The sequence below is a fragment of the Montipora foliosa genome, chromosome 11 (assembly GCF_036669935.1).
Source record: "Montipora foliosa isolate CH-2021 chromosome 11, ASM3666993v2, whole genome shotgun sequence".
NCBI classification, from domain to species: domain Eukaryota; kingdom Metazoa; phylum Cnidaria; class Anthozoa; order Scleractinia; family Acroporidae; genus Montipora; species Montipora foliosa.
In genome coordinates, this window is record NC_090879.1 from 44004656 (window position 1) to 44012155 (window position 7500).

The 7500-nt window shown below is 39.1% G+C and overlaps 1 protein-coding gene across 2 annotated transcripts in view; it reads right to left on the reverse strand.

Moving 5' to 3' along the window:
* Nucleotides 1–7500, reverse strand: part of LOC137975230 (uncharacterized) — a 19811-nt gene that overhangs the window by 2908 nt on the left and 9403 nt on the right. Inside the window, exons 10-15 of one of the 2 annotated variants that reach the window (XM_068822317.1) lie at nt 6689–6795; nt 5173–5285; nt 4407–4442; nt 2458–2535; nt 1774–1855; nt 1058–1173 (exon numbers count right to left, since the gene is read on the reverse strand). In XM_068822317.1, the coding sequence (XP_068678418.1) occupies nt 1058–1173; nt 1774–1855; nt 2458–2535; nt 4407–4442; nt 5173–5285; nt 6689–6795 (532 nt within the window). The remainder of the gene's footprint in view (nt 1–1057; nt 1174–1773; nt 1856–2457; nt 2536–4406; nt 4443–5172; nt 5286–6688; nt 6796–7500) is intronic. The other variant, XM_068822318.1, reaches the window with a different exon arrangement.

Sequence of the window (7500 nt, forward strand, 5' to 3'; positions counted from 1 at the left end):
TCAAGCATGCACGAAAAATACAGTCATAAGAAAAGAAAAGTTTCATGATCTTTCAGGGATAACTAGCGGTTGCCTGCCGTTTCCGGCAAAGAGGAATTTAATTTTCGCGATTGTACTGAAAGACGTTATATTTTAATCCAACGCAGGTGAATGTAATGCAGAGATTTCTTATCATTTCGATGGTGACTCGGAGATACTCGGAAAAATCCGAGAAGTCCTCGTGCAGCAGTCGAATCTACGATTCTGCTGAAATTTAATTACCTCATACCCTGGTCCCACAGGTTTTTTTTTTTCTCATTTTCAGATGAACTTTAGCCGCGAAGAAGCGACAACGAACGAGAAGAAAGAAAAGAGAAGGAAAGGAACTTTATTTAAGTGTCTAGTCGTTCTAGCGCTGGAGTACTAATTGGGGACATTGTAAACTGAACTTAACAATAAACAAAAATGAAACCAAATGTTGGTTGGTTGGTGCAGAGAAGAGAGAGCCAACCAACTCAACCCACATATGACGCCGAGTTTGGGAATCGAACCCGGGACACATTGCTGGAAGGCGAGTGCTCTCACCATTGCGCCATTACAGACCTGCACCCTAAAACCCAAAAACCTCTGGTTTCGGTCCCTACGAATCACCTAACTTCCATGTGATGTTTACAGTCCAGTTTACGACTCTCGATTCTGATTTGTAGATATAACATCCACGCAATTCAAAATTAGATTGGTTGACATGATTAAAACAACCGAGGAGAACGTGAGGATAGCGCGATTGTTTTTCAATTATGATTTTGAAGCGTTTGACAGTTGGCGTCTGCATGGAAATGAGATTCGCAGGGACCGAAATCAGAGGTTTTCCGACGTTGATTCGTTGTCGCCGTTTTGCGGCGGCTAAAGAAGAAAAACAACCTCTGGAGCCAGGGTTATCTCAACAACTGACGGAATATACTTTGATGTACGAAATAAGGTAACCGTAAATTAAATGAAGGATATTTAGTATGCCAGTCTTAGCGAGCAGAGGATGAAGAATACGCCCAAAAGAACTTGAAATAAAATGTTGGCTTACCTGCGCGAATGTCATGGAGATGTTCTCCTTCTTTTTCTTTGCGGCAAAAATTAAGGAAGACACAAGCTCGGAGGCATTGGAGCATAGTGGGGTCACCACAAATGACACGTAGAATGCTACAACATAAACACAAACATTAACTGCGTGAGCAAAAATACAAAACTAATGTTTTAAATATGGCTGCAGGCTCGCGCCTTGTGACGTAGCCTTTGAATGAAAGCATGCTTTACAAAAATTGCTTGTGACGTTAGCAACGTACGGTTAATGGGAAAAGCTGTGAGGTTACGATGTCATTGATCAACAAGGCTAAGATCAGGTAAGACGGAAAAACTGAACCACACGCGAAATTTCCTTATGTTTTACACAATGTATATTCCCAACCCTCACGGGATAGAGGTCAAAAAAGGAAAATCCTGGGATCAAATGTAGAAACGAGAAGACTGGCATTCACTTCAGAAAGAAGATACGTTAAATTATGTTACCACAGTATGTCTGAGTCTAAGCACTGATTTGAGAACGGTTACCCTTTCAGTGCTGCGTTGGGAACTTTAGAAGTTTTCTTCGTTAGCCTGCGGTAGAGTACCGTTTAAATTGTCGCTAAGTCAGTTACCCTTATCACGGGACTACACTCACTTGGACGATCGAAACTGATTATGTTTTTCTGTTCTCCTTTTCAGTGTGGGGTATTGATTGCACGACTACTACAGATTTCCTACCTGAAATGGGAATGTGTGATTTGTTCTTTGGGTTCGTCAGGGAATCCAGAACATCGCACATTGGATCGGCGAAAATGGTTACCTACAAAAAAAAACACACAAAGGCCCCTGATCTTCAGTGCTTGGCCATTATACGTAGAATTGATGTTAAAACTTTGCTCATAATACTCAGACTTGAGTGGTTAGGGTTAGGGTCACTCAAGTGGTTGCCTTGAAAAGCATCTAATAGTCTGGTTTTCGTATGGCTGACACCATAAGATATTACATATTCAGCATCACGCTTGCGGCAAAAATGGCAACGGGTAAGCTGAAATTTGAGCTTCGTCAAAATTACAGAAACTTATTATTATCATCATCATCATCATTATCATTATTATTATTATCATCATTATTTTAATATTTCTAGAGAGCTTCAATTCTAAAAAAATATTCTAAAGCCCTTTAGTCTATCCACAAATACATACACATTTCAAGCCGAAAACTAGCAGTTCTAGATCTAAACGTGTAAAACGATATATTGTAGATTAAAATTATCAATATTTTTTGTTACATGCTGTAAGCACCCCTGGAGATACATTTCTTCAGGAAACTCTCAAACAAGTCAATTGAGCCACTCTCCCGGACTGCAAGTTTGGGGCGATTAGTTCAGAGGACAGAATGTTGGAGTACCAAAAAACTACTCACCAAACCCATTCCAATGACAAGAAGAGCAACGCATTTAATGACCAAATGGGTAAAGCTTTCCTCCTCTTCCTCTTCTTCCTGTCAATATTATACCAAGGAAATAAATGACTAAAATCCGAAAAGAGCATCCTTTTCAGCCTTCCCGATTTTCGCCACAGTTCAGGGGAGCAGCGCGGGCTCCTTTCCCGAAACAGCGGCTGGTAATAGAGACTACACTCCGCTAAGGTAGTTCCTTTACCACAGATACATGTAAGTAAGAAATACTTGCATTTGATATTAGTACACGTTGAAATCATTGTGTTTCAAGTTGTTTTCCTTTTGTGGCGATTCCAATAAGAGATAACCATTAACCTGTCAGCTGCAGAGCAAGTATTTTCTTCGTTCTTTATCACAACAAGTTCATGAAATACAACCACAATTTTCCTGGCTGTGCCCCGGGCTATAAAGAATGACAATTTTAGCTGTATTGGCTCAGTCGTTCAAAAGCCGATTGACACTAATTCAGACTAAATATCAACGGAGGATCAAATTTTGCCTGTGTCCAATATAGCTCCAACCAGGTTAGTTTATACTAAAGGAAAAACACTTCTAAATGAAACTGGAAAGCTAAAACTTCATTTGATCAATACATAAACAAACTATAATGTAAGTTTACAGTAATCCAGGGCCCTGCTTCATTGGTGTTTTTTTGAGAAGGGAGGAAGAGGATCATAGCAAGATTCAAATAGGGTGTGGGACCAAACTTTACTATGTTCTCTATCTTACATGTATTTCTTCCAAACTTTGATATCGTTAATTTTTTAAGTGTATTTGCATGAGCGCAATGGTATAATTTATAGATGGGGACGCAGAGTGGGAAAATCTCTTCCTCTGGATCCCATCCAACAGAATCGGATTCAAAAGTTTCTTTACAAGTAAAAAAACAAAAAAAGGTTAATACTCAGTATTATCAAAGTTACAGCATTAGGCTATGTTGAAAAGCTTTTTGACAGTTATTGTTTAAAGCAAGCACCTACAACTAAAGTGCGCCAAACGTAAGAGTGAAGAATGGTTAATTTGTTTTAAATTAAGCGAGCTGTTAAGGCTTGGCAGTAGTTAGAATAAGCGTTTGACTGATTTAGGAAACACAATGCGACAGCAAGCGAAATAGTCTGGACCCGACTTCCGGTGTCTAGTTTGACGACGTCAGGCCCAATTTGTGAGGCCCAAAAGTTGGCCCAAAGCGGTGTCAAGGCCCCGACGGAAAAGCAGTCGATTTGACATGCTCATCCATGCTCATGAAAACTAACATTTCCGAGCTACATTTCCGCTGACTTTTCAGGAGAGAAAAGGTAAGATTCTCATTTAATAAATTAAATCGTCGAGACCGCAATTTTGCAGGATCACTTTTGACTTGTCATTAAGGCATTAAGGTATACAATATGACAGAACTTTAGCAATGGCAAGTTTGAATGTACCCTTCCAATGACCTGCCTTATTAAACACTTTCACAGAGAATTCATTTAGGTTTTCACAGTTAAATACCAGAAGCTGGTTATTAGTCCCAAGAAACTGTGTGATACCTTTAGCGCAGACAAACTTCGCAGCCATGATAGTTGATTCCTTCATTGAGCAAATTATATTTTACGAGGAAGTGTTGTGCAGATCTTTACTCAGAAAAAAAATATTGAACTTTTCAAACTTTTAGTGCAATTTATCTTGACTTGGGATCACCAAGAAAGATGATTACATCGCTGTTAAGACGAGTTATTCGTGTTAAATAGTATTTTGCTTGTAAACTAATTAAGGAGTTGCTAAGCCTTTATTTCATTTAAAAATCCTTCCTGACAAGTAAAGACATTAAAAAAAAAAGTCTTGTTGGCTAATGTTCTAGGTCGCATGGGACAACTGACAAGTACCAATGTCTTCTAGAGCATCAATACTAGGCTCGGATTCTGCACGACACTTACCTCTTCTACCTTAAAAGAATCACGTTGGATAAGTCCCTGTTTGTTGGCAAGTAAAAAAGAAACAGCTTTAAATAACTCTAAAATTAATGGTGCAAAAATCTCATGACAAAAAAATATACAACGACTGTCTATAGAAATTAGCAAGCAAAAACTATGATAGCGTCTGCTATTATCTGGCTAAGCACGAGAAACTAAGGAGCCAGCATGCAAATAAAGCAGCAACAGATAAATTTAGGCACTGTATAATAATATTATGTTATCAACAACTACATCACTAAGTGGAGGTTGGGTTCTCGAGAGAGGTAAAGAGTTTCCACTGTTAGTAGCCAGTACGCTGCAAGTATGTCATGACCCACAAGTAGAAGAAATCCTGATGCACATTAGGAGCCTACTACCAGAAGCCTACAAATGCCAGTACTAGGTCTACTGTATGCATTGTCAGGAGAGTTCTTAAACAAGATTTGGCTTGCTCGAGTCACCATTCTCAATCCCACGGGTTTTAATTTCTCATGCAAGAATTGCAATTAGCTGGAAAGGTCTGGTTTTGCAGGAAAATTAATCTAAAAATAACTGTCTCTAAAAAAGCTGTTCTACAAATGCAATGAAGTTGTACACTCCTTGTCATAGGGTCTTGCACGTATGTACGCAGGTACAAAAAACCCCCATGACCACCACATGCACTGTACTGGTGTTGTCAGCTCCATCAATTTATGCTTACCCTGCATTGACTTGTTTAGTCTGTAAAACAACTTTAATCTGATCTCACCTCTTTTTCACCATGAACCTCCTTGGGAATAATAGGATCTGTCTCAGATGGTTCTTTTTTGTCCATGGCTGCTCCCAGACGCCAGGCTCTGAAGTACTTCTTTTGAACATGAGCTGTAAACAAAACATACATGTTAATTATTTTTTCACCAATGACTGAATACTTCCACTCTGTGCAAAATTAATTTCACCAATAATAACCCACCCCATTTATTTTTGGGCGATTTTATTGGCTAATTTACGTCACGTGGTGCAAACTCACAGGACAGTTATCACGCAATTCTTGGGTTTCACTTACGTGATCAACAGCCATGTTTTTCAGCGAAAACAAAAGACGTTAGCATAATAATAGATTTCAATTCCCGGAGGATTGGATCGGGACACCAACACGGCCACCATTTCATTGTTTGGGGACACCAACATGGCAGCCGTGATGTCATGTGTAATCCAAGTATAACCCCGTTTGCATGGATATTTGCCCTGCGAAATGCTGTACTTTGTAGCGATCGTTTCCGTTGAAAAGAAACAAAGCCATCAAGCCATAATGGCTGTAGCCACACATTTAGCTGAACACGTGGGAAGATTATAGAAAGCTGAACATTATTTGGAATTTATCTGCCAAAAAGCGCTGTGTGGTTCCGGAGTGGAGTTGACGTGATAGGAAATTTATCTGGGCTTAAGGCTGTGGTGTTTTTATGGCGATTTGGACCGTTGCTTTGCAATGAGAGAGCAATTTGTGGGATGAGGGATGAGATCGCCCCGAGTCACCAGCCTTTCTTCTCTTTATGAGAGGAAATGACAACTAACAACATCGTAAAAATTCAAAAGCAACAAACACGTCTAAAACAGACAGTTTGCCCTCAGATTGCACAGAAAAGACAAGGACAACTGTATGTAGAAGTAAGTGAAGTTTATTTCTACATTTACAGCTTATTTCAGCATTTGTAAGCTCAAAGTTAATTTTTCCCATACAAAGTCTGACTGTGTAAATCGTATACCGAGCTTGGGCTGCCTGTGGTTGACTTTTTCAAAAAAAATCTGGTACGTTCCTTTCAATTTCCAAGCAAATGAAACTTGGCAGTTATTAGAGCAACTTTAAGAAGTTGGAGGAGTGTGAAAACAGCTTCCAAATGGTTTCAAATTGATAGATTAAGCAGAGCAGTATGCAGAGCAAATATCATGGGTTTGAGTTCCATTGAAGACAAGTTTCTTTTTCTTTCTTTTTCTTTAAAGTTCTTTAAAGCCGTCAAGTTGCACTATTAACCTATTGAATCTTCGGAGTGAGACAGACAGATTTGACTCTGTCTAATGCCAGGCGATTTTACTCATCAACTGGGAGCAACCTGAAGAGTTCAATGGGTTAGTGATCTTTCACTTAGAAGATTGTTTCATGTCGGCAGTTGCAACATGTGAGTTTTATAATAGGTTTCATGTTTGACTCAGTATATATAGGCTACATGCAGCTTTAATTAAGAAGAAGAACTGTCAAAATACTACAACAAAATTTAGTGTATTACCTTCCTGGGTTGCTTTATCTTCAGCTGAATCAGCTTGATCACCAATTCGTGATGGCATCTGTCTCTTTGCCATCATAACAAAGCGGTGCAACACTTTTCGCTGCATCCTGGGGGGAAAAAACAGTAGTAAGGCCACAGCTGAAAGGTTGCCCTACAACACTGTAATTAGTTTCTTATCTAAAAATGTTATTGCAGGAGATGAACTGGTCATTGATTTCGTGATTAATTGTACCAAATGAGATTTTATATGTTGACCCCAGTGAACAAAATGGAGATTTAGATGTATCTATTGATGCTAAATCGCACATAGAAGTGCTCCTTTTGAGAAGTCTAACTTACAACCTACTAAATACTTGGCCATTATTAACCCATCGACTCCACCCCCTATTGACATGCAAAATTGTCAGGGCATTTGACAGCAAAAGCTATTACACTTAACTCTAAGTCTTGCTCCTAGGAATCAATGGGTTAAACTAGGTTCTTGTCTGGATTCTTCACCATAAACTAGGCTCAGAATCCAAAATAGCAATAATATTAAAAGTTCGTAGGTTTGACACCTGAAGAGAAGCACTCAGATTTTATCTGAGTATCCAGGAGTCACCATTGATAAATACATTGTATATGCCTTCAGGTCCTTGAATTATTGTTGTTGAGTACATGTACATTGTGAGATAAACCCACTGGACCTGCAGGGACATCATTCTCCATTTAACCACCACCATATTGCAACATACGGTAGTTACATATGTTGCCAACAATTCCTACAATATTAATGCCAACCTGGTTTCGCTCTGTATACTAGGTATAGTGGC